The sequence below is a fragment of the Hipposideros armiger genome, unplaced genomic scaffold (assembly GCF_001890085.2).
Source record: "Hipposideros armiger isolate ML-2016 unplaced genomic scaffold, ASM189008v1 scaffold_242, whole genome shotgun sequence".
Lineage (NCBI taxonomy): Eukaryota > Metazoa > Chordata > Mammalia > Chiroptera > Hipposideridae > Hipposideros > Hipposideros armiger.
In genome coordinates this window covers 598411-625140 of record NW_017731592.1, presented here as the reverse complement: position 1 = coordinate 625140, position 26730 = coordinate 598411, and the positions used below count along the sequence as shown (strand labels likewise).

At 42.1% G+C, this 26730-nt stretch overlaps 1 protein-coding gene across 1 annotated transcript in view; it reads left to right on the top strand.

Annotated features, from left to right (window-relative positions):
- The window catches only part of TRRAP (transformation/transcription domain associated protein), a 127403-nt gene that overhangs the window by 34310 nt on the left and 66363 nt on the right, over window positions 1–26730 (top strand). Inside the window, 11 exon segments of the mRNA XM_019655561.1 lie at window positions 1936–2136; window positions 8474–8625; window positions 12272–12471; window positions 13829–14046; window positions 14170–14367; window positions 14974–15234; window positions 15960–16121; window positions 18515–18611; window positions 19916–20037; window positions 22555–22725; window positions 26610–26678. Of these exon segments, the coding sequence (XP_019511106.1) occupies window positions 1936–2136; window positions 8474–8625; window positions 12272–12471; window positions 13829–14046; window positions 14170–14367; window positions 14974–15234; window positions 15960–16121; window positions 18515–18611; window positions 19916–20037; window positions 22555–22725; window positions 26610–26678 (1851 nt within the window).

The window sequence follows — 26730 nt, the reverse complement described above, 5'->3', positions numbered from 1 at the left end:
CTTCAGGGGCTTCTTCCTTGCATTGTCTCTCAAATTTCGGTGCATGACCAAGCCCTCCAGGTTCCACATCCTGGCCCCCAGGCTGCGGTCTGGACCGCCCAGGTCCTCTGATGATAAGCCCCTAGGAGACAAACACAAGCCGGCAGGTACAAAGTACAAAGCAAGACAAGATGGCTTTTAGGATAAGGTGGTTTCTACAATACATTCCAGGTGGCTTCTCCAGCCTAAGACAAACACAAGTCAGCAGGTTTAAGGTACAAAGCAAGACAGGATGGCTTTTAGGATAGGAAGGTTTCTGCCCTAGTACTTCATGTAAAGGAGTACTCTTAAGTATTGAGTGGTTTGTTTTGCAGTATTGCCCCCTTTTTGGGAGGGCTTTCACATGTTTTCATGACATTGATGACTTACAAAGGCAGGTGTTGTGGCCGCTGTTGCTTCCAGGGTCATCTTTTCTTTATCCACAATGGATCTTGAGTTACACAGTAAAGAGATACAGATTCCTAAGGGAAGGTATGGATGTCCGAAAACATTTTATATTTTTTGTCCATTAGAGTTCATATGTCAATTATCAGGTTTTTCCTTCATGTTTTGCTGCTGTTATTGATTTGTAATGTGCTTGGTAACTGTTAGAGGTTTAGGATGCCTTTTATTTACTCACCTGTTCCTTTAGCATAGAGTATTTGACCTCAAGTGGGGGCCAGAATGCCAGCTTTCTGTGAAGGAGACTCAGTAACTCCTAAAGGACAGGAGTCTCTGTACAGAGTAGAGTGGAGATGGCAACTTGGAAGACCTGACCCAGGTGTGGGTGAGCACCGTGTGGGAGGCGGAGGCAGGGATGGTTTCTTGGGCCGCCTGCCATTCCGTGAGGCAGACAGCCCAGGGAGAGACGGGGTCCAGGCTGCTGCTTGCTTTTGGGGGTGTAGTAACCCACCCACTAGACAAGTGTCACAAGCCATCTCTCTCCAGCCCCATCAACCAGCTGCATCCATGTGTGTGCACTGGGAGAGCAGAAGCACTCATTCCCCGTAGTGCTCCCTCCTGGGCAGCTGAGCAGAAGTCCCTTCTGAGGATTGCGTGGCCAGTGCATGGGTGGAGGGGAGACTTGGACAAGACCTCCCAGCAGTCTTTAGGACAAGCCTCTTTGGACTTACAGAAACGTAGGAGAAATTGGAATTTTGCTTTAGAGAAAAGTACCAAGATTTTGGCTATTGCTGGAAATTAATATTGGGCATTGTTATAGAAGGTGATTTAAAAAAATAGACTTAAATAATGAGCTACAGTAATTTTCAAGACATGGTAATTTAGTTGGGAAAATGTGGGAAAATTGATGGTTTTTGGAACAGTTGAGTGCATGTGGCTTTTTTACTAACTGTAAGTACAAGGCACACATTAACTTACTTATTCCCATAATGCAGGTCTCCCCATTTTCCCTCTTTGCCATCCTTTCTAATGTGAGATTTGGAATGTACGAGATAATTTATATATCATGTTTGTAAGTTATAAAGCCTAATAATAAAGGTAAAAACCTGAGAACTCATCATCTAATCCCAGTATGAGAACCTTGCCAGTAAATTGCGTTTCCCTTTGTGCTCGTCCCAATTCCATTTTGTAAAAGTGCTTAAACAAAATATTGCTTGGTTTTCTCCCTTTTGAGCTCTGCAGTATTTACAGTATGCTACCATTTGTATTTTAGGAGCATGGAAGAACATTTGTATTAAAAATGTAGTTTTATAAAGACATACAAACTTTCTCTGGAAGGATACAAAGACTAATAACATCAGTTTCCCCTAAGAAGGGGAACTTGTGTGTTTGGGGGACAACAATGGACAGAAGAATTTTCACTGTATAGTCTTTTATAACTTTTGAATTTTGATTTGTGAACCATGTGAATGCATTGCCTTGGAAGGATTTTAATGGAAGCATGTTGATTTTTAGGCTTTATGGCGCACTTTACGCAATCCTGCTGATAGCATTTCTCATGTGGCCTATCGGGTACTTGGTAAATTTGGTGGCAGTAACAGGAAGATGTTAAAGGAATCCCAGAAGCTGCACTATGTTGTGACTGAAGTTCAAGGCCCCAGTATCACAGTGGAGTTTTCCGATTGCAAAGCGTCTCTTCAGCTCCCCATGGAGAAGGTAAGTTTGGAAGTCTCTAGATACTTCTTAAAGATGCTTTCATTTTAAGAAAGTTAATTTTTATGTGAAAATATGTGAATAAAACATGTACTTTTAGGGGAGGGAATTTCTGTTGGGTTGTCGGAAAAGTCATGACGTATTTTTTCTGTTTTTTGTTGCAAAAATGCGTCATGACTTTTCCGACAACCCAATAACTCAAAGAAGAAAGAGATTTATTTAGGGTCAACTTGGTTGGTGATGGTTAGGTGTTGCCCTGCCCTTCTGGCCCTGGGACTTAGTCTGTTTTGATGCCAAATCAGCTTTACTTCATGTGTCATTTTAGAACCCACGTTAATTCCAGTCTTGCCTCATCCACGTTACTGTGTAGTACCGAGCTTCTCCTGTTCTCTTGTCTATCCAGACAGCTCCTGCTGTGTTTCTTGGCTTCTTAGCCAGCTACGGGCAGCTCTTTGGTTTCTCTCTACATGCCCTTTAGAACCCTTTTAAATTGTGTTAAAAATGAACAAACTCCAGAAAGTAATATAATATTGAATGTCAACTGTCATTGAAAAATAAAAAAATGGAAAAAAACCCCCAAAACCCAAATAGTGTTCTTAACATCTTGCAGATATTCCGCTCAACTACTTTGGTTGTAGCCTTATAGAAAACTATTCTCCCTTTACCTTATTGACCCCTCCTAGTCCTTTGTCACACGTGTCATCGTTCAATTTAATTGTAATCTACATTGTTACATTCGACTTTTCCTTCTTATTGTATAACCAGCCCCCCCCCCCCCCCCCCCCGCCTCCCCCAGCCTTTGTTACCATGTCTTTTCATGACATTTATGTAACCATTGTATATTGGGTATTTTGTAAAGGGTATTAGAGTAGACTATTTTGTAAAGGGTATTAAGAGTAGACTTTTGTGTGGATTGAGTGACTTGGCCATTTCAGTAAGTCAGTGTCAGCTGGGATTCCTGAGCTCCTTGCAGATCTGCTCTTACACCAGCATTCTATGCTAGAACGACTCAAAGCCCTCCCTTTGCTCAAGGCTAACTCTCTCTGTTCTGTTGCCTCATATTGTAGAACTTGGCATGTTTACCTTTCTGTATAAGAAATTTACCCACATAAAGAGTTCTGTGGGTTTTTTTTGTTGTTGTTAAATTTATTGGGATAACATTGATTAATAACATTATATAAATTTTAGGTATACAACTTTATAATATGACATCTGGATACTGTAATGTGTGCTCACCACGCAAAGTCTAGTCTCCTCCCATCACCATATATTTGACCTCCTTTAGCCTCTTCTTCGTCACCCCGCCCTCTTCCCCTCTGGTAACCACCATTCTCTTGTCTGTATCTATGAATTTGTTTTGTTTTGTTTTGTTTTGTTCGTTTGCTGCTTTCTGATTTATATCCCATGTAAGTCAAATCTCATGGTCCTTGTCCTTTTCTGTCCAACTTATTTCACTTAGCATAAACTCTCAAGATCCATCCATGTTGTTGCAAGTGGCAATATTTCATCTTTTTTTTATGTCTGAGTAGTATTCCATTGTATACAGGAACATCATCTTTATCCAATCATCCATTGAAGGGCCCTCTTAGGTTGTTTCCATGTCTTAGCTATTGTGAGTAATGCTGCAGTGAATGTAGGAGTACATACATCTTTACGAATAAGTGTTTTCAAATTTTTTGAGCAGATACCCAGAAGAGGGATTGCTGGGTCGTATGGTAGCTATATTAATTTTTTTGAGGAGTCACCATATGATTTCCATAGTGGCTGTACCAATTTACATTCCCACCAGCAGTGTATGAGGGTTCCTTTTTCTCCACATCCTCTCCAACTAGCCAACACTTGTTATTTCTTTTCTTTTTTTTTTTTTTTTTTAATATTTTATTGGGGAATTGGGGATAGGGGAACAGTGTTGGGGAATTGGGGAAGGGGAACAGCAAAGTTGTTGTCCTTCAATCTTAGTTGTGGAGGGTGCAGCTAGCTCAGTTCTAAGTCCAGTCGCCATCCAGCTGCCTTTCGGCAGCTCAGGGCAGCTCAGCTCACAAGGTGCCATGTTCAGTCTTTGTTGTGGGTGGGTGTAGTGCACCATCCCATGCGGGAGTGGAACCGGCAACCTTGTTGTTAGGAGCACGTGCTCTCACCAGCTGAGCCATCCTGCCACCTGTTGGCAGCTCAGCAGCATCTCAGCTTGTGCATAGCTCACTGGCCCATGTGAAAATCAAACCGGTGACCATGTTGCTTAGAGCTTGCGCTCTTAACTAACTGAGCCACTCGGCCGACCCACACTTGTTATTTCTTATTAGTAATAGTCATTCTAATGGGTGTGAGGTGGCATCTCATGGTGGTTTCGATTTTCACTAACCTTATAGCTAATAATGTTGAGCATTTTGTCATGTATCTCTTGGCCGTGTATCTTTCATGTATCTTCTTGGGAGAAGCGTCCCTTTCAGTTCCTCAGACCTTTTTTTTTTTTTTTTTTTAGCTGAGCCATCCTGCTACCTGTTGGCAGCTCAGCGGCTGCTCAGCTCGGGCTGGACTCGAACCACTGTTGCTCAGAGCTCAAACTCTTGAGCGAGCTCTTAACCAACTGAGCCACTCGGCCGGCCCCTCAGACCATTTTTAAATTGGATCGTTTGGTTTTTTGTTGTTGTTGAGTTGTAGGAGTTCTTTATATATTTTGGATATTAACCCATTATTGAAGATGTTGTTTGCAAATATCTTCTCCCATTTGGTTGGTTGCCTCTTTGTTTTGTTGATAGTTTCTTTTGCTCTGCAAAAGCTTTTTAGTTTGATGTAGTCCCATTCATTTATTTTTGCTCTTACTTCCCTTGCCTTTGGGGTCAAGTTCACAAAAACATCTCTAAGACCAAGGTTTAGTGCCTATATTTTCTTTATGTATTTTATTGTTTCAGGTTTTATATTCAAGTCTTTAATCCATTTTTGAGTTAATTTTTAGGTGTAGTCTCAGATAGCAGTCTAGTTTCATTATTTTGCATGTGGCTTTCCAGGTTTCCCAACACCATTTGTTGAAGAGACTTTCCTTTCTTCATTGTATGTTTTTGGCTCTTTTGTTGAAAATATGTGTGGGCTTATTTCTGGGTTCTTAGTTCTGTTCCATTGATCTCTGTGTGTGTGTTTTCTGCCAGTTCTGTAGTGTTTAGATTACTGTAGCTTTGTAGTATAGTTTGAAGACATGAAGTATGATACTTCTGGCTTTGTTCTTTTTTTCTCAGGATTGCTTTGGCTATTCTGGGTCTTCTGTGGTTCCATACAAATTTGAGGATTTTTTTGGTTCTATTTCTGTGAAAAATGCCATTGGGATTTTGATAAGGATTGCATTAAGTCTGTGTATTGCTTTGGGTAACATGGCCATTTTAACAATGTTAATTGTTCTAATCCATAAACACGGAGTATCTTTCTTTGGTTTCTTCAGTTTCTTTCAACAATATCTTACAGTTTTTGTTGTACAAGTCCTTCATGTTCTTTAAGTTTATTCCTAGATATTTTACTCTTTTTTTGTTATTGTAAATGGGATTATTTTCTTCATTTCTCTTATATTTTGTTGTTAGGATATAGGAATGCAACAGGTTTTTGTATATTGATTTTATATTGTGCAGCTTTAACTTTCTCTAATAGTTTTTTTGTGGCATCTTTAGAATTTATATCTATATCTATATCTATTTATATATACACACACACATACATACATATATATATGATATATGTGTGTGTGTGTGTGTGTGTGTGTGTAATTCATGTGATATACAGATAATGACAGTGTTACTTCTTTAATCCCAATCTGGATGCCTTTTATTTCTTTCTCTTGCCTGATTGCTCTGTCTAGGATTTCCAATACTTATGTTGGTTAACAGTGGTGAGAGTGGTCATCTTTGTCTTGTTTGTGATCTTAGATGAAAAGTTTTCACTTTTTTACCGTTGAGTATGATGGTAGCTGAGGGTTTGTGATATATGGCCTTTATTATGTTGAGGTACTTTCCTTTTATACCCATTTTTGAATGTTTTTGTCATAAATGAATGTTGTATCTTGTCAGATGCCTTTTTTGCATCTTGTCAGATGCGTTTTCTGCATCTGCTGATAAGATCATGATTTTTATCTTTTGTTAATTTTGTGTTTCACATTGATTGATTTGCGCGTGCGGAACCGTCCTTGCATCCCTGGAATATAGCCCACTTGATTGTGATGTATGATCCTTTTAATTCTGTGATTTTTATTTTTTTAAATGAGACTTGACCAAACAGTTGGGAGGAAAGATACCCATCATGGGTAAATGTTACTCAGGAATTGTTTGCCGTCATCATCTCTCAGTCCACCTGTTCTCCCCCACCACCCCCTTCATCAAGCACATGCCACTGTCCCCAACCCTCCTCCAGTGCCCCCCAATAGATCGGTGTTGCCTTCTCCAAACCTCAGGGGTGGGGTGGAATCCCAGCTTCTCACCCAAACCTTTATCAAAATATTTGTCAAATAAACCCTATTTACCTCCTAAGAGAATACTGAGAACTAAAATTCTCTCTATCTTTACATTGCAAACTACTGTAGTGAACATCCTGTGTCTAGAGCATGTTCTCAAATTTTAGGTAATTTCCTTAAGTTAGGATTCTGTTTGGTTTAGCTCTGTCAGTAGCAAGGTTGGTATTAGTAGTAAAAACTAAGGCATCTGACTCTTATTTGACTTCTGCATAGACTAAGCAAAGCAAGAAAATCCTTTTAGAAGTTGTTTTCCCCAGAAGTAGCTAAAGCATGGGAGAAACTTAGTTTCGAAGATAGGCTTCCATAGTCCCCCGGACCCTTGCAGAGACTTCACGGTGCTGGTGGAGCTCCTTTCCCAGCAGGGGCCTCCTCAGGGCCACAGCACACCCCACAGAGCCAGAGGAGTCGACTAGGCTACGGGAATGAACAGCGTGGCCAAGCCAAGTGCCAGTGAATTTCCATTAGAACAGTTCTGCTTTTGGCATACTTTACAGTCCTTTATTCTTTTCGGCAGGTAATTGACTCATAGATTAATCCATTCTTAAAAGTAAAATTTCTAACATTATCCCCACAAAATTTATTACCTATTGCTGACCAGATCAGAGGCAGCAGGAGGAGCGACACTTCTGTAATGTTCCAGAAGAACTCAGACACGCAGCTGGGCATGTGGTGAGGAGCCATGTCACACTCCACTGGCTGTGTGTGCTGTGACTCCTGGCTGGGTCCAGAGGGCAGCGCCTCTGTCCCTGTCGGCTCCACCTGGATCCTCACACAGAACCTGGATAAATCTTTAATGTTTGACACAGATTAGTTTTTTTTTTTGTTTTTTTTAATTGGGGAATTGGTGGAGGGGAACAGACAAATTGCTGTCCTTTTGTTCTTCAGTCTAGTTGTGGAGGATGTCGCTTCACTGGCCCATGTTGGTATTATCATTGCGTTCTTCCCAGGTGAGGCAGTCACTCGCTGGCCATTGGATGGCCTTTCATGGTGGCTCACAGCAGCTCACGAAAGCTCACTTCTGCTGTTGGCCAGCCCCACTGCATCCTACGCCGTCGCCGGCAACTCAAGGCAGGCTGCCCATCTCCAGGTCGAGCTGTTGTTCACCATCTTAGCTGTAGATGGTGCAGCATCACTGGCCCTCATGTGGGATCTGAACCAGGGCCCTGCTGCTCAGAGCTGGCGTCCCAAGCCAACCCCTAACCAACGCACCACTCAGCCAGCCCACAGATTAGTTCTTTGATGTACAGTATGTACGTAATTATCATTAAGGTTAATATCTTAGCTGTTAAAGGCTTCAAATTATTTTTTTGTGTGACCATGCCTCCCCATCTTCCTGGTCAACATAAAATGTACGTGTAGCTCCGTAGGTTTTCTGAAAAAATGATGTAAACCCTCTTCTCTTTTGAAGAGTGAATTTATTGAAAACTTAAGACAGCCATCTTTAAAGTTTTGAACATAGACACAGGAAAGTCTGTGGTCTGCTGAAAGTTCATTATTCTCATGAGGACCTTGATAAGTGTGTAGATGACTCAGTATCTAGTTTAATCCAGCAAATCTATAACAACGGGCCTTCTGAGCTCACTTAATTTCTGGAATCTCACATTGGCTATTTAAGCACAAAATTAGTAAACTCCATTTTACATTTTAATTCAAATCATGCCGTTCCTTATTTTATATTTCCACTGCCTTCTCTGGGGGTTTCACGTGTGAGCCTGTGTAGGTCCACTGTGCTCGTGTAAAGAAAAAATATGTATTAAGATTCTTTTTGGGTGCTGCAGATGTTCTCAGTGTAAGCTTTTCAAAATTATGTAATTCAGTACAAACTATAGTGTTTGTGTTTCTTTGTTGTAGGCCATCGAAACAGCTCTGGACTGCTTGAAAAGTGCCAACACTGAGCCTTACTACCGGAGGCAGGCGTGGGAAGTGATCAAGTGCTTCCTGGTGGCAATGATGAGTCTAGAAGACAATAAACACGCTCTCTACCAGCTCCTTGCACACCCTAAGTATGTCGCTAATGCAGTTCTCTGCCGTTGGATGTATCTTGTTTCAGGAATTCGCGATGGAGAGGATCTCCCAGATTTCTTAACGTTATGAGCAGGAAAATGACATGTTATTTGCCTAGTAACGCTTCTCTTGACTTTTAGAGGAAATGAAACAGAGAACTTGGGTGCTTTAGAATTAGAAGTTATCCTCCTTTATGATTGCCTTTTTGTTAGGTTAGGAGTTTCAAGAACGAAGGGTCATGACCTTTTCTCTCCCCTATGCTCACCATTATATCCACAGCTCCTGTCATGATATGCATTCGGTTGATCTTTTGCTTTTTCAGTCTATATTTTCTTTCTCCAAATATTTGTCACGTGATATTTACATTTTCTTCTTATAATTTAAGGCTGTGATCAGTGGTTGCCCTGAGAGTGGGAGTGGGGATTGACTTTTTGGGGTGACATGTTTTAAAATTGGGTTGTGGTGTTGTTGCATAACTGTATAAATTTAACTGAAACTCATTGAACAGGTTGTCGAAAAAGTCATGGTGTATTTTTTTCTATGTTTTTCGTTGCAAAAATGCGTCATGACTTTTCCGACAACCCAGTAATTAAGATGAACAAATTCTATGGCATATAAATTATATCTCAATAAAGTTGTTAAAAATCATAATAGAAAGGAACAAATGTCAAAGATTGAGCTAAATACTTGTTTCAAAAATGAGAAAAATACAACAAAATAAACAAAAAGAAAGATGAGAAGAAATGAGCAAAAGAGGAAAATATATAGTAGAATGGTTCAGTAAATCCAAGTTGATTCTTTGAAAGTAATAAAATGGAAAAGCCTCTTGCAAGGGTAAAGAAGAGAGTAAAGTTTCTTTACTTTCTTAGAGTGAAGAAGAGAAGGCACAAATAATGAATGTCAGAAATAAAAAGGCGTTCGCACTCCAGATTTTCTTGACATTAAAAAAGCAGTTATGAGCAACTGTTTTCCCCCAATGAATTTTTCGATTGCAATAAAATAGATAAATTCTTAGAAACTAGGGTAGTTATTTGACCTTTCTTGATCTTTATGACATTGACATATTTGGAAAATACAGTCTAGTTACTTTGTAGACTATTCCTAGTGTGGGTTTGTCTGTGCATCATTAGGTTCACACTGTGCATGCCTAGTGAAAACGCCACCAGAAGTCACATCAGGGACTGTCTTGATGTTGACTTGTCCCATTGGTGAGTGTCGTCGGCCCTGTCTCTATTGTCAGGTTCTTAAGTTACAACTTGTAGTTCATTAAGTAATTGGTGGGGAGATAGTTTGAGACAGCGTAAACATCCTATTTCTCATCAAAGTTGTTATCTACTGGTTATAGCATTATTGATGAGTGTTCCCTGATTCAAGTATTGGTATGCCGATTACAAAATGGTGGCTTTCTTTCTTTTTAACTAGTTTATTGAGGTATATTTTATCCCAAATTCATCTGCTTCACGTGTACAATTTAATGATTTTTAGTAACCTAGAGAGTGTTGCAAATATAAATCAGATTTAGAACATTTTCATCCCCTCAGTAACATCCCTCAGTGCCCACTTATGGTTAATCCCCTTTCATGGCCCCAGGCAACCGTTGATCTGCTTCCTATCTCTGTAAATGTGCCTTTTCTGGACATTTCATATTTTACATAGATGGAACCACACAGTGGGTGGTCACTTGTGTCTGGCTCCTCTCACCTGGCACTATGCTTTTGAGACTCATCCATGATGTACAATTCGTCAGTAGCTTGCTCCTTTTTATTGCTGAATAGTATTCTATGGTAGGATATAAAATGCTGGTTTTCTATCTCCAGTTCCCCTTTTTTTTGTAAAGTAAGGAATAGCTTTTCCTTCTTTGTTAATATTTGTTTATATCCGTACATGCTCATGGGTTCTTGTTTAATGGATAAAAATCCATTATTTATTTTGATAGCCAAATTTAGTCAGTGAGAGCTCCTCCAGGCGCAACAAGATGTTTCCGGCTCACCTTGTGCCTTCTCTCCACCTCCCTAGCCTTGGAACCCCTATTCTCTATGAAAGGGAAGAGGGCTTCTTGAAGAAATGAATAAAAGCCAAGGTTTCTATGCTGGATGTGCTCATTGCTACTGGGGTGTCATTGTTCCTAGATTTTTCAGTCAAGTTTTTTGATAGATAAAAGTTCATGATTTAATTGTGGTCAAATTGGTATATTTTTCTGTTTGCATAGTGATTTTTATATTATGTAAGAAATCATTTCCTGCTACATCCTAGTCATGAAAATACTCTTGTATTGTTTTCTAAAAGTTGTATCATCTGTCCACATTTTGATCTTTAACCTCTTTAGAATTGATTTTTGTGAATGGTGTGAAGTAGTGGTCTACTTTTATTCTTTGCCCTGTGGATATCTAGTATCCATTTATTATAAAGACCATCCCTTCTCCATCTCTGCCTTTTTGCTGCTGCTATAGATGGAGTACCTTTGGGTACCAGGTTCTGTTCAAGGTTTGTGTACAGGACTGCATCCTAGCCTTCAAGGAACTTACATTCTAGTGGGAGACAGGACAACAGGCAGGAAGAAAGAAAAGTATATTTGAGGTAGCGATAAGTGTTATTAAGTGTATCAGGCTAGGGGGATAGGGCGTGAAAAGGGCAGTTTAAAAAAATAGGGTGGTCAGACAAGTCCTCTCAGTAGTAGGAAAAATTGTGAAAACATCCTGAGGAAGCTCAGGGAATGTAAGGGCAGTGGCCCCCTGATGGGCACAGCAGGTGATCAGTGATGCTGGGCCTCACTGGGTAAGAGGGAGAGGTGGATGGGGCAGGGCTGATAGGACCTCAGGGGACTCCATGAAGATTTAGGATTGTGCTGTATTACAGGAAGTGGATGAAAGAGTCTAACTTAATCTGGCTGACTGCGGGTTTTCTTGGCTTTAAGTCAAAGGTGCCGCTCACTAGGGTGTTGAATCTGCCACCATTTTGTCATTTACCTCTGATTTAGTGCCTGTTCTTTTTTTTAAAGATTTTATTGGGGAATCGGGGGAAGGGGAACAGACAAGTTGCTGTTGTTTTGTTCTTCAGTCTAGTTGTGGAGGATGTTGCTTCATTGGCCCAAGTTGGCACCATCATTGCGCTCTTCCTGGGTGAGGCAGATCAGTCACCGGCTTCTGGACAGCCGCTCACAGCGGCTGCTGGCCGCTCACGCTGGCTGCCAGCTAGACACGGTAGCTTATGGCAACCCACTGCAGCAGGGCCTGCAGCCTACGCCATCGCCGGTGACCCACGGCAGCCCAGCTCCAGGTTGAGCTGTTGTTCAGCATCTTAGCTGTAGATGGCAGTGTCACTAGCCCTCATATGTGTGATCCGAACTGGGGCCCTCTGGCATCCCAAGCCAGTTCTTAACCAATGTGCCACTCAGCCGGCCTCCAGTGCCTGTTATAATATCAGGTAGAACATATTTGGTGTCTCTTGAACCACTGGTTATAAATATTCATAATGAAATTCATCGTGTTTGATTCCAAGTGCTGCTAAAATTAAAGCAGAGAAATTAACTCACTCAGGCCCATCTGAGCAGGAGGAAGGCGGGCAGGTTGAAAATAACAAAGTCATGGTGGAATCGTCAGTCGAAGACTTCGGTGTTGTGGTGATGGATTTAATTTTGTCTTTCAGCTTTACAGAAAAGACCATACCTAATGTCATCATATCACATCGCTACAAAGCACAGGACACTCCAGCTCGGAAGACGTTTGAGCAGGCTCTGACCGGGGCGTTCATGTCTGCTGTCATTAAGGACCTCCGGCCCAGTGCCCTGCCCTTCGTAGCCAGCTTGATTCGCCACTACACAATGGTGGCCGTGGCCCAGCAGTGTGGTGAGCAGGGCAGGGGAAGCGGTGGTTTGAGTGCTTTAGGGCGCTTCCAAAACTTGGTTGGGGCATTGTGGGGTTTCAGAGAGGCTGAGTTTGGGTGATTGGGTTTTGAGCTTTTGTTAACTGTCCACTCAATTCCATTGGAAGAGATAATTGGTATTTCAGTGATGGGTGCTTGCTGTATTGTGAAAATTGTAACCCAGTGTTATCTGTGAAATATACTCAATATCTTGCCCCTTTGTTTTTCATGAAAAATGGGGGCTTGAATACTCTTGGATGCTCTGGGTGTAAAACAGAGTTTGTAGTCACACTTGTTGACGATCTTCCATGGTGTTGTTTTCCAATGTCACCTCTCTGCTCTGTCACCTGCTCTTTGCTCTTCAGCCAGCTCCTCGAAGTCTCCCTGGAAGTGCTCATCTCTCCTCCTGGGATGGTCGCCCATGCCGCTTCTCCGCCTCGAGGGGCCGCTTGCCTCTGCTGCAGGGGCTTTCAGGGTCTGGGGTGGTGAAGGACCAGTTTTGTTTGTCTCTGGTTTTATTTCTGATCCCCTGCAGACTGGTGCTCATGTAAAAGGCTGTAAGAATGTCATGGCACTGCCTAGTGCTGGACGAGTTTCTGAACACTTACTTCAAATGTTGGCAACCCCTGCCAGACCAGCACTGGTCAGTGGGCAGGCTTGCGTAGCATGGCTCCAGTTGTGCCCTCAAAGCCCCTCGCCCAAGATCGATGAGCAGCATCCTCTGAACCCTGCGGAACATGTAGAACTTTCCCCTTTAACTGTTCTTGGCCAGAACAGTTAGTGCTGTCCAGTTTGATGCTGAGATTGTGTTGCAGTGTTTCCTCTGTGTGTAACTTCCCAGTAGATCTGTAAGCATCTCGGTAACTCTCATCATGCTGCTGCTGGGTACCTGCGAGGCACTGATTACCAATTGCTGGCAGATTGTTCTCTGTGTGTGTTGGGTGTCATGGTTGGATGTTGTTGTTTTTTATTGTTAGTTGTATGTCAGAATGCCCAGCGGGTAACCCCTAGTCTTTCCAGTGCTCTGCCCTTTGGCCTATTTAATGATTTTTTCAAAAAGAAGATAACCAGATTGTGGTTCTCGTTTTAAACCAATACATTTTTGAGTCATGATTGAGAAAATCTGGAAATAATACAGTATATAATGGAAAAGTAGCCTTTGGGCGAGTGAGACCACTTAAAATAGTTGCTGTTTAACACAAGTTGGTGTAAAAAGTAGCAGCACTGGCTTTTATTGAGTTCCTAACCTCAAAGGAAAGACTGAGGTAGTTTTGCAGCTTGAGGGACGAGGATGCTGTTGTGCATGCTCTCCCCTCTCACACTCTCTCTGCTCACTTTCAGGTCCCTTCCTGCTGCCTTGCTACCAGGTGGGCAGCCAGCCCAGCACAGCCATGTTTCACAGTGAAGAAAATGGATCAAAAGGAATGGATCCCTTGGTTCTTATTGACGCGATAGCTATTTGTATGGCATATGAAGAAAAGGAGCTTTGCAAGATTGGGGAGGTGGCCCTCGCTGTGATATTTGATGTTGCAAGTATCATCCTGGGCTCAAAGGAGAGGGTAAGGAAGGATTGAGAGTGCCTCTTAGTTTGGGGGTGCTTGGGCCTAATAGTCATTCTAGAAACTGGTAGTTTAAGGCTCGCAGTCACACAGTATGATTTTTGTGTGTGTTTTTCCCTCCAGGCGTGCCAGCTGCCTCTGTTTTCTTATATTGTGGAACGCTTGTGCGCATGTTGTTATGAACAGGCCTGGTATGCTAAGCTTGGGGGTGTGGTGTCCATTAAGTTTCTCATGGAGCGGCTGCCTCTCACGTGGGTTCTCCAGAACCAGCAGACATTCCTCAAAGCGCTCCTCTTTGTCATGATGGACTTAACTGGAGAGGTAGGTGATGGGTGTCCCCAAACCTAACCAAGCTGTTTCAAGAAGCTGATTTCCCTGGAGAACAGTTAGCATGAGATAGTTCTGCACATTCGCTCTCCTAGAAGCTTGGATTTCATTACAGCATCTTTAATAGGACAGATCAGAACATCTCTAGGCTTTTCTGGTACCAGATACCTTGAAGGAACAGTCAGAGGCCAGAGTACTTAACATTGCGTCTGTGATCTGCGAAGGGAGCACTGCTTCTCAGCCTTGCCATAGGGCTCATACGGTTGGTTCTACAGAAGCTGTGTTCTTCATGAACCTACATGCAGATGTAACTAAGGCAAAGACTGTGGTGGCCATTTCCAGCTTACCTGTTTGGTAAATACAAGGATTATGTCTACATTTCCTCTTCTGAATGACAAACAGAAATTACCTATGAGGAGGTGATTTAGTTACTGAAGTACCTGGACTATGGAGGTTATGAAATAGTCTTGTTAAATTACCTGGTGGAGGGGCATGGACCACCAGAGACAGTGTTTATGGCAGGCAGGTGTGTGTGCAGGAGATGTGGGTGCCGTGGGCAGCATCACCCCCTTTCCGATCTAAGGAGTCCCTGGCCTGCAGGTTTCTAACGGGGCAGTTGCCATGGCCAAGACCACCCTGGAGCAGCTTCTGATGAGGTGTGCAACGCCTCTAAAAGATGAGGAGAGAGCGGAAGAGATCGTGGCGGCTCAGGAAAAGTCTTTTCACCACGTGACACATGACTTGGTTCGAGAAGTCACCTCTCCAAATTCCACTGTGAGAAAACAGGCTATGCATTCACTGCAAGTATTGGCCCAGGTCACTGGAAAAAGTGTGACAGTGATAATGGAACCCCATAAAGAGGTGAGATTTCTGTCACCGAAACTAGGATAATCTGAGCAAAACTTTTGAGAGTTTTTTCCCTTCAAATCTGAGTTGTAGATGGTATATAATTTGTAATTTTATGTCTACCTCACAGAGTGCTATTATACATGTGGTTTTTGACCTCAGATATGCAAAAAGCAATGTGCTTATGTTAATGGGTATATCGGTAATTGTGTCAAGAGAGTAGAAGGCTGGTTTCCTGGGTTGGTGTAGCACGATCTGGGAGTTCCATTCTTTTGTGTGTGTTCGTTTTTTTTTATTGAATTATTTTTATTATGAAATACACATTTTTTTTAGAATTAGTTTCAGCTTGTGTGTGTTCGTTTTAAGAGAGGTTACTCAAGGCGCCTTAGGGATCCAATGTGTTGGACATTCAGAGCCCAGTTTTAGCACATGGAACCTATCCTCCCTCCCCTAACTAAAAGACATTTGTAATATCTTTTTTTTTTTTTTTTTAAGCTGAGCCATCCTGCCACCTGTTGGCAGCTAAGCGGCTGCTCAGCTTGGGCCGGGAATCGAACCGCTGTTGCTCAGAGCTCAAACTCTTGAGCGAGCTCTTAAACAACTGAGCCACTCGGCTGGCCCTGTAATATCTTTTCATCGCTTATGGTTTTCAGATTGGGAATTGGTGTAGAGCATTGTGATGAGAGGTGTTTGCTTTTCAAGGGACAGCTGGTTAGTGGTGCGTCCTCTGCCTGTCCTAGGTCCTCCAGGATATGGTCCCACCCAAGAAGCATTTGCTCAGACACCAGCCTGCCAACGCACAGATCGGCCTGATGGAGGGGAACACGTTCTGTACCACCTTGCAGCCCAGGCTCTTCACAATGGATCTTAACGTGGTGGAGCATAAGGTGTTCTACACAGAGGTAGGGGGGTGGTGGTGCGGCGTGGTATGGATGGTGATGACGTGTGTCTGCTAACCTGTCTTTGTGCACGAACACTGGTCAGGCAGTGGTCAGAGAGGGCCCGGGTGGTGACACAGGTAACCATCCATAGCCCGGCACAGCACTCTGCACAGGTATGTTACACCTGGGATTGGGGAGAAGGTGGGTGTGGGGACTGCAGGTGTTCAACAACATGTGTTTTCCGAGTCCTTCGAACTCTGTTAGCCCTCGGCAGGGAACCTTGCTCCTCAGGGCCTTGAAAGTTGTAATCTGGATGTAAGACTGTACTGCCTGCTTTAATTGTTGTCCCATCAGCTGGTCCCCACAATAAGATAGCACAGAGCAAGTGCCAGCTGATTGGATTTATTCATCACTTAAATGTGCCTGCGCTGTTGAGAGCTGACTTCACATGATGCCCTTCTGTAGTTGACAGCACCCATGAGGAAGGAACACTGATTATTGTCATTTTGGAGATGCAGGAACTGACCTGAGGGTTTGTTACACCCCTGAGGCCACAGCAGAAGACCTTAGGTTGGAGCCACAGCTGCTGTTGCAGAGCCTGGGTCATGTCCTGCCAGGCTCACCTGTCTTTTAGCGGACTTGACCCAAGATAATGGGCAGTGACAGATGGCACCTTAAAAGTATTTGTCACTGTAAACATTCCAGTGTGCGGTGATGTTAGACAGTGATAAACAGAAATTAAACTTGAGATACAGTGAAGTTCTAACCATTAATTCTTAGATTACAGTAGTGATCTGGTGATCAGTCCCAATTCCAAATTTTTACAAGACATGAATCATACTTCTGGAAGCATTGTCAGAGTAAACTGAGGCAAAAGTCCTAAGGAAGCAAATTCATCCTGATCCACACTAAGTCTGAATTTCCAATTACGAAAATTTAGCTGGGGATTTTTAAAGTCCTGTGTAGTTGCTTGGACATAGGGTCATTTGATCATGGAGCTTTGATCTTTTATATGTTGTATATCCCTTGTAAGAGTCATCTCTCATAAGACTTGACTGAGGACCCAGGAGAACCACCGGAGTGTGGGAGGGCAGCCTCCCTTCAGTGGTTCTATAGGCAGGTGCATTTCAACCTGTGTGGAAAACTCAATAAGCTCTTCATACCAGAACCTGGTGGTGGTGACTGGTAAATCTCAGGGAATGAAACTGGTTTTCTAAGTTTACATCAGTGTGCTAACTGCATCAAAACGTGTGAGGATCTTTGTAAAATAGAGACTCGTGAGTCCTCTCCCTGGAGTAGATTTGGGGTCAGACCTGAGAATCTATCTGGAAAGCTTCCCATGGGATTTGGGTGTACGGTTACTTTTGGAACTCTGGCATTGTATTGTAGTTATTTAGATATGGATATAAGTGTCTGCATCTGTATATGTGTGTGTACACACCCCTGTTTATATGAGTAGAGTAGTTTTGAAGGTCATACAAGTAACTAGTACTGGTGATTTTTTTTTTAGGGGAGTGGAATGGGGTGGTAACTTAGAGTTATCACTGTATATACTTTTCCACTGTTGTGAATCTTTAAGGAAAAATAGGGTATAGTCTATAAAATTTTTTGAGGATGTAAATAGAATGGGAAAATAATAAAACACTATATGTGGTAATTAGCTATTAGATATATAAATATATACTGGTATGATAATAAATGTCTAGACCAGGGGTCAACAAACTGCAGCTCACAAGCCACATGCAGCTCTTTGGGTACGTACATGTGGCTCTGAAGTAAAATTGAAAATGAAAATAAAACTATCATAGTTTCATTTATAAAATTTTTAAAGGATCTTATTCACATAATGGTGATTATGTAAAAATATATTTATGGTTCTCGAATAATTTTTAAATTGTTCTGAGGGACAGGATTGGCTCTTCCGTCTCAAAAGTTTGCCGACCCCTGGTCTAGAAGGATAACCATTTTCAGAATCTCTGAGTTATGGTATTCCCAGTGACTTTTAACTTCCTTCTTTATGCTTTTCTGTACTTGGAAAAAAAAGTATTGTTGTTCAAATGATTGACTGATAGCACTTATATTTGCTGAGCTCTGGCCCAAGACATTGGGAAGCGACTCTGAACAAGGGCGAGTACCTGCCATCGTGGAATTTGTAGTTAAAGTAATTCTCTGTGTAAAGAAAAACATGGTATCAGTGGGTGAGAAAGTAATTTCTTTTACTAGGAAGGCTGACTGAGCTAGCTGTAGAATAAGGGAGCTCGGTCACATTTTGATTCGTAAATTCTTGAGGTTTAGTTTGTCAGTTGGTAGTTGTGTTGTGGGGTGTGTGGAAGATTGCTGTGTCCTGTTATTTTCAAGGTTCTTATGGCTTTACAGGAAGAGCAGGCTAAATTAAAACGTTTTCTCTTTTGCAGCTCTTGAATTTGTGCGAGGCTGAAGATTCAGCTTTAACAAAGCTGCCCTGTTACAAAAGCCTCCCGTCACTCGTTCCTTTGCGAATTGCAGCGTTAAGTAAGTTCATGCAAATCGGAAGCAAGTTACTGGGTTTAAAAGTGAAAGGGAACAGTGACCTTTTTTGTTGTCTAATTTTTTGGGGGGATTTTTATGTTCTTTTAAAGGTGAGATCAAAATGTTATGTTCGCATTATTTATTAAACTACACAATGAGGTATCAGTAGATTAGGTTGTTAGGATTTAAATAATTTATTTTGTAGTAAACTATGGATTTTCCTCTATTGTAAACTCTTTATAGTTCTCTTAAGAACCTAATATTCTGGTTTTAGAGAGTTGTCATATCATTCATATAGTCCATTTTCATTTGCATCAGGGTATATAGTAAGATACATGACAACCTTTGTAGACTTTATAATCATTCAGGAGTATTTGAGACTCCTCCTATCTCTAGGCTTTCATGAAGAATGTCAGTTATCAGTGTTGGGCACAGAAATTGTGCAAAGTTTAGGAAAATGTTCTAGATCAGTACTCACCCTTGTACTTAGAAACAGTCACACCCCCCCCCTTTTTTTTTTTTGTAAATAAATACCCAGTATTAGCATTTTAGTTGACTTTGTCTCTTGCTTTGTTGATATTTATACCCTTAATAAAATATTGCTAGAATCTTTGCGTTAGCAGCAAGGAGCAGAGACAGACTGTAGACCCGATCTTGAGGATGGGGGCTGGTGCCGTGCAGCGATGTGGCAGCTTCTCACTTCTGCTGGGTTTTTTTTTTTTGAGGTGCCTCTCATACATTCCTGTTAGCTGATATGGACATTACTCTTGCCAGAATGTTATCTCTTAACTAACATAGGATTGAGGTTTGTCCCCTTTCCTAAGAATATTTGTATTTTCAAAGCCTTTAATCCCCCAAGTTGGGAGGAGGCTGCCTGATTAGACATGGATAGTGGAGAGAAGCCAGGCTGTGTGTCTGTCTGTCTGTGTGTTCCCTTTACCACCAGTATTCAAGGTTGTGCCCTCGGCATGAATTCAGCGTGTCTGTCTGCAGGTCAGCCATGCTCACCCTATGTGAAGGTGTCTTGGGGATAGCAGTGTCAGTGGGGACTCCGTTGTCACCCTCCAGCCCTCTTCCTCCTATTTGGAGGGTGTAAGATTTATGGCCTTTCTGGCTGGCTGTTGACATCACTTTTAGATAATTTGAATAGAAGACCATGCATTCTTTTGTCTTTATTGAGGCTAGATACTAGGAAAGAGGTTTAGTGATGCATATTTTTTGTTGATTGGTAAGAGCCTTTAGACAAGGAAATTGTTCATGTATTTTTCAGGTTAATAATGAAATTGTATTGATTTCTCTCCCTAAAGATGCGCTTGCTGCCTGCAATTATCTTCCTCAGTCCAGAGAGAAGATCATTGCTGCGCTCTTCAAAGCACTTAATTCCACCAATAGTGAGCTCCAGGAGGCCGGAGAAGCCTGTATGAGAAAGGTGAGGGGGGGCTGGGGGTGCGAAAACTCGCCTGAGGAACTCTTCCTGTTTACCTTGTCTGTGTGCCTGGAAGTCCTGTGGTTAATACTGGATTGTAATGATGTCTCTACCTGTTGCATAGTCATATAGACCCTTTTAAAATACGAGGTGTGATCAAATAATGCAGTGAATATTTAAATAAAAAAAAATTATTACAATAAAAGACACATTGCCATTAATTCCCCTCAAAACACTCCCCCTGGCTTCGAACACATCCCATCGTTCTTGCCACTTTCTAAAGCAGTTCTGGAAGTCCACTTCCCTTTAATTGCACTGTTGTGGCTGCCTCGATGTCCTGAATCAATTCAAAATGTTTACCTTTCATGGTCATTTTGACTTTTGGGAAGAGCCAGAAGTTGCACATACTAGATCTGGTGAGTAAGGTGGATGAAGACACACCGTAATGTTTTTTTTTTTTTTTTTTTTAAAGATTTTTATTGGGGAATTCGGGGATGGGAACAGCACTGGGGAATTGGGGGAAGGGGAACAGACAAGTTGCTGTCCTTTCGTTCTTCAGTCTAGTTGTGGAGGACGTTGCTTTACTGGCCCAAGTTGGCACCATCATTGCACTCTTCCCGGGTGAGGCAGATCAGTCACCGGCTTCTGGACTGCCGCTCACAGCGGCTGATGGCCGCTCACGCTGGCTGCTGGCTACATACGGTAGCCCATGGCAACCCACTGCCACAGGGGCTGCAGCCTACGCCGTCGCCGGCGACTCACAGGCAGCCCAGCTCCAGGTTGAGCTGTTGTTCAGCATCTTAGCTGTAGAGGGCAGTGTCACTGGCCCTCATATGTGGGATCCGAACCGGGGCCCTCTGGCTTCCCAAGCCAGTTCTTTTTTTTTTTTTTTTTTTTTTTTTTAGCTGAGCCATCCCGCCACCTGTTGGCAGCTCACGGCTGCTCAGCTCGGGCTGACTCGAACCACTGTTGCTCAGAGCTCAAACTCTTGAGCGAGCTCTTAACCAACTGAGCCACTCAGCCGGCCCCCCAAGCCAGTTCTTAACCATCGCGCCACTTGGCTGGCCCCCGTAATGTTCTTATTTGACAAAAATTGCCGTACCAGAAGCCTTGTGTGACACGGAGCCATTCTGTTGTGATCACAAAATACGGTGAATGTTGCTGCCAAGTGCAATCCAACAGAAAAGCAGAGATCTTCAATACGGGAAGCAGCCCGTCGAACCTTAGTAATGGTGTGTGACAAGTTTCAACTTGTTCAGTGCAGTCAGTTGGGCTTGAGCTATGGTCGAGAGAAGGTGTTTTAAAGTGCAATAAATCATCCTCCACCATGAAAATGCTCCGTGTCATACATCGCTTCTGGTATACAGCAATTTCTGTCAAATAAAAACATTACAGTGTATCCTTATCCACCTTATTCACTGGATCTGGCACCGTGCAACTTCTGGCACTTTTCCCAAGTCAAAATGATTCAGGACATTGAGGCAGCCATTACAGCACAGCTAAATACACTCACGAAAGAGGACTTCCAGAACTGCTTCAGAAAGAGGCAAGAACAATGGGATAAGTGTGTTTGAAGCGAGGGGGAGTATTTTGTGGGGGATTAATGGCAATGCTTCTTTTACTGTAATATTTTTACTTAAACATTCACTGTATTTTTTCTTTTTTCAGTTAGTTTGCTCATTCTATTCTTTAGATTCCACATATAAGTGAGGTCATGTGGTATTTGTCTTTCTCCGTCTGATTTATTTCACTTAGCATAATGTTCTCTAGGTCCATCGATATCATTGTAAATGGTAAGATTTTATTCTTTTTTATAGCTGAGTAATACTTCATTGTGTAAATGTACCACAATTTCTTAATCCAGTCATCTACCGATGGGCATTTCGATTGTTTCCAAGTCTTTGCTATTGTAAATAGCACTGCAATGAACATAGGGGTGCATATATTTTTTCAAATTAATGTTTTGGGTTTCTCTGGATAGATACCTAAGAGTGGAACTGCTGGGTCATAAGGTAGTTCCGTTTCCAACTTTTTGAGATACCCCCATACTGATTTCCATAGTGGCTGCACCAATCTGCAATCCCACCAACAGTGCACGAGGGTTCTCTTATCTCCACAATCTCACCAGCGCTTGTTGTTTGTTGATTTATTGATGATAGCCATTCTGACCGGGGTAAGGTGGTATCTCATTGTGGTTTTTATTTGCATTTCTCTAATGATTAGTGATATTGAGCATTTTTTCATGTGTTTGTTGGCTATCTGTATGTTCTCTTTAGAAAAAGGTCTCTTCATGTCCTCTGCCCATTTTTAAATTGGACATTCATATTTTTTGATCACACCTTGTATTAAACAGTAATGGCTAATCTTCCTCATTTCATCATAAACTCCTGGAATATGTACGGTTACTATTCCATTTTCCCAAGAGAAGACAACTTGCTGCCAAAGTTGCTTATGTGTTCCATTCTATTATAAAGTATATTCTGTTATCTGTTTTCATTTGTAACCTTTCTTTTCTAATAGTTTTTAGAAGGTGCTACCATAGAAGTAGATCAAATCCACACACATATGCGACCTTTGTTGATGATGCTGGGGGATTATCGAAGCTTGACTCTGAATGTTGTGAATCGTCTGACTTCGGTTACCAGGCTCTTCCCAAACTCCTTCAATGATAAATTTTGTGATCAGATGATGGTAAGCCAAATGCAGCTAAACATACTCATTAATAAACCAGAAAATTTACATTATTTTTATAAATAAGCAATATATTTATGTGATGTAAAATTGAAAGGGTATAGAAGAGCATGCTGTGAAAAGTATCTCTCTCTGTCCTTCAAATCCCCACTCCCCTTCCCAGGACACCCAGTGTGAACAGTGTGCTGTGTGTCCTAGAGGTGTTTTACATTTGTAATAAGAGATGTGTATATTCTTTTGTTTCCCACAAAAGGAAGCATAATAGACACACAGTTTTTACTTTTTCTATTTACCACCCCATCGCTTCGTATCAGAACACAAAGTGCTTCTTCATTCTGTTTTATGGCGATACGATATTTTATTACGTGGACATGCCACAATTTATTTAACCATTCCCCTACTGATGACCATTGAGATTGTTCCCAGTCTTTTGCCATTATAGACAGTGATACAGTGAAAATCTTGTAAGAACTCTAGACGGCCTTTGATTTTTTAAAATTACCAAGGAAATAGGTATGCAAATAAAATACCTGTTTGGCAGTGTTTAAATTTGAAGTGTAAGCAGATGAAGGCGGTTCAGCTATTAACTTTAAAAAAAATTTTTATTTTGTTTCTGGTAAATAGACTTTTATAAATAATTTGTTAACTTACAATTTCATGATATGCTACTACAAACATACATGTATTTTTCATGCTTATGTTTCCTAAGTATCCTTTGTCCATTTAGACATTTTAAGATACTGGAGGTGTCATTTTGGCTTTTGTATGCCTTTCCCCCAGTGGTAAACAAGAGTAGGCAGATAGATAGCTAGATTTAGATACAGGTATGGAGTGTATATGAAAACCACACAGCTTTTTACCTTACATACTGGTTTCTTCATATATGTAGACAGCTAAAAAATACATAATGACCAAAATACCTCACTGGGAACTGATAGTGTTATAATTGATCCTAAAAATTGTAATTGATGCCCTAATTATAGAGTGTAATTTGGAAACAGTGTTATATGGAAGTGAATTTTCCTATTTGGAAGACTTCCCTTTAAGTTTACAAATATATGTAATATATGCTTACAAGCAATTGTGGTTACAGTAAGCGAAATTATATCATTTTCTTTTTTTTTTTTTTTTTTTTTTNGGGGACGCGGTCATCCTGGGCATGTCCAGCCTGGAGCAGCTGGAACAGAACCTGGCAGCAACTGAGGAAGGGCCTCTGGAGCCAGCTGTGGTGCAGGCCTTTGATCAAGCCTGGCACCTGGTTGCCCATGAGTGCCCCAACTACTTCCGCTAGGCTCCAGCCTGGCTCCAGCCGCCAAAGCTGTCTTTTCCATCATCGCTTCTGTCCTCTCACCCCGGGCAGTCTTTGCCATACGCTGATTTAGTGTGGTCTTTCTTTCTTTCTTTTTCTTTTTTTTTTTTTTTAAGCTGAGCCATCCTGCCACCTCTTGGCAGCTCAGCGGCTGCTCAGCTCGGGCCGGGACTCGAACAGCTGTTGCTCAGAGCTCAAACTCTTGAGCGAGCTCTTAACCAACTAAGCCACTCAGCCGGCCCTATCATTTTCTAATCAGAGCACAAGTATACACTTTATCTTACATAATATACAACTATTGGTGCTTTCATGTGAGATCTGTGCATGTATTCTCAATGTCCTAATGTTTTTATATTTCTCTCCTTTTAAAAATTAGTCTATCTCTTCCCTCTGTCAGCTGTCATTTCTTGTTGTCATTGCATGCCTGCCTGAAGCAACTTTGGCCTTCCCCACAAGCCAATCTAACCCTTCCGATGTGCTGTGAGCTGGGAATTCATTCACTAAACATTGTTATCCAAATTTTTTTAGAACAACGTGAAGAAAATGGCCTCATGGTCTGTAGTTTCTAGTTAAAGCCAGGATTCTTTTTCCCTAAAATAAACTACATGGGTTTTGTGTTTCTGATTAGTTCAGGGAATGTTTTTTTCCTTCTCTGCATTATAGCTGCTTTCTGAGTGGTTGGAAATCCTCTCAAAGCAGAGAGTGTTGATGTACTTGGGTAAAGAATGATTGAAGCTACTGTTAGTTCAGCCATTTTCATCTGGCACCCATCTCGCCCAAGTCCAGCCAGGACCTGTGCTGATGGTGTTTTGTGTGTGTGGCTCGCGTCTTCCTGATGTACGTATGTTGTGCCCATGGTGATCTCCCAGGTGTGGTGGTTAGGGACACATTTGCCCTCACTCAGTCATGTCCTGCAGAACTGAGCTCAGGCACAGCTTTCGTTGTCCCTCATATGATGTATTTTGAGGTTAACAGCTCAAGCCTTCATCATAATTTTAAGAGATAAGATGACTTACTATGTAGTATGTAGAGTGGGCACTCATGGAAACAACTTTGGAAATTTTCCTTACTTAAAATTTGAACTACCTGACATTTGGTTGTGAAGCCTCTGATGTGATTAGTTGTTTTGGATATCTCTTAACTGGACTGAAAATGAATTTTATATACCAGTTAGCACTATTTTTTGTCCTTTGGGGAATCTAAAAGCAGAGTGAACCGTGACATATATAGCTGGCCATGTTCTTTACCTTTAATAGTGTTACTTCATGTCTTTGGTATAAATAGTTGTTCTAATAAGATACATGAATATATATATATTCTGGTGATACCTTTCCAGGAATCTTACTGGTAAAACATTAATGTGCTTAGTGTTTTGCAGCAATGTGTGTTGTTCTAGTGTTTTCTCAATGTGTGTTCCTTGGAACCTTGGCCAGATGTAGGTTTTCCATTAGATGCAGTTCATTAGCTATGTAAGTTTGGGAAACACAACTTACTGTATTTCTCTCTGAAGTTTTACATTAAGGATTCAGAGAAAGTGTGTAGGTGTATTTAAACCATCTGTCCCCAAGCCTGCTTTACCGCAGTCTTTTTTTGAAGTGATTCACTAACCTGTGCAGCATCAGTGTTTAGAAGAGCATGTTGGATAGTGTAGGATAATGAAGATACTTCTGTTATTTATTTGGATGCTATTGTGGTCTTAGCTGTAGGCTATGAGTGCTTGTCTTCCGGGTTTTGCTGGACCTGCCACATGCCCAGGTCAGGCCACAGTCGCCCTGGGCTCAGGGTCTCTCTCCTCTTGCTCTGGCAGCAGAACATGGGCTCTGTCACAGAACGATTGCCCTCAGTCTGCACAGAAGGGAATTGCCACCTCTGCACTGATTTGTGTGGCTCTGACCTGGTGGGATCCTGCTCATCCTTCCCTGGAGCTTCCTCTGTGTCCATATCTTCAGCTGCAGTGGCCGCCTCTCTGCGTCTGGCCTCAGGGCCTCTGTCCCTCCTTTACTCTGCCTGTGCTCCTGGCACGGGTGCCTCAGCAGGGCCCTCCCTGACCTCCTCCACCCTCATCTAAAGCAGGTTCCCATTAGTCCTTCACAATTCTTACCACAGTGGTTGTTGCACACAGCGTGTACCCGTGTTTTACCTTGTTTTCCTCACTGGAACCTGAACTCCACGAGGACAGCGATGATGTCTGCTTGTTTGCTTCTCTGCCCTGCTACCTAACATGGTGCCCGCGGCACTCAGTGAACTGCTGTGACGCAAAGTAACACAGTAGTAAGGTGACAGAAGTAATGATGGATGCTAGTAAACATCCTGGTGTTGGAATGGCCAGGTTTCGGCATGTTTTCTGTTGTAGCAGGGTAAATTCAGCCTATGTGTAGGACATAAATAAATGCCAATTATTCTCAGCACTAGTGTGATGGTTGGGCTATTTCAGTAATAGGAACACTGCCGTTCTCACATTAAATATGATGGAAATAATGATTGCGTATGAGTTTTCACCTAAGAGCAGCATTTGGGAATTGAAATGCCCCTGTTGTGAGGAAGAAATGTCTAAGGATGTATTTTTTTTCCACAGCAACATCTGCGAAAGTGGATGGAAGTGGTGGTCCTCACCCATAAAGGGGGCCAGAGGAGCGACGGAAACGTGAGTGACTTGTGTGTTTCTGGGAGGGGCCACCCTGCCCGGCACTGCTGTT